This window comes from Mixia osmundae (assembly GCF_000708205.1).
Source record: "Mixia osmundae IAM 14324 unplaced genomic scaffold scaffold_95, whole genome shotgun sequence".
NCBI lineage: Eukaryota > Fungi > Basidiomycota > Mixiomycetes > Mixiales > Mixiaceae > Mixia > Mixia osmundae.
This window is the reverse complement of record NW_014575469.1, coordinates 1-249: the sequence shown is the minus strand read 5'-3', so window position 1 is coordinate 249 and position 249 is coordinate 1. Positions and strand designations below refer to the sequence as shown.

General features: G+C 59.4%; 1 protein-coding gene across 1 annotated transcript; it reads right to left on the bottom strand.

Annotated features, from left to right (window-relative positions):
• Positions 1 to 21: 21 nt before the first annotated feature.
• Positions 22 to 235, bottom strand: L969DRAFT_20678 (uncharacterized protein; the record flags this gene model as incomplete). Its single annotated transcript, XM_014709159.1, has 2 exons — positions 22 to 31; positions 60 to 235. The coding sequence occupies 2 exons, from the start codon at positions 233 to 235 to the stop codon at positions 22 to 24; spliced, it is 186 nt and encodes a 61-aa protein (XP_014564645.1).
• Between the last annotated feature and the right edge of the window lie 14 nt (positions 236 to 249).

Genomic DNA, 249 nt, shown 5'->3' with positions numbered 1-249 from the left:
TCTTCCCAGCAAAGATGGTCTCTACCAATACCTTCACAAGCTCAGCAGGCAGCGCGAACCGCACCCGTACCACTACGACCCCTGGCGTTGCCTCGTCCAGGTCATAGCGAGCCTCAAAGCAGACGAGGCGTTGGACGGCTGCCAAGTGCTCAGGCGAGGCAACGCCAGGGGTCGTAGTGGTACGGGTGCGGTTCGCGCTGCCTGCTGAGCTTGTGAAGGTATTGGTAGAGACCATCTTTGCTGGGAAGA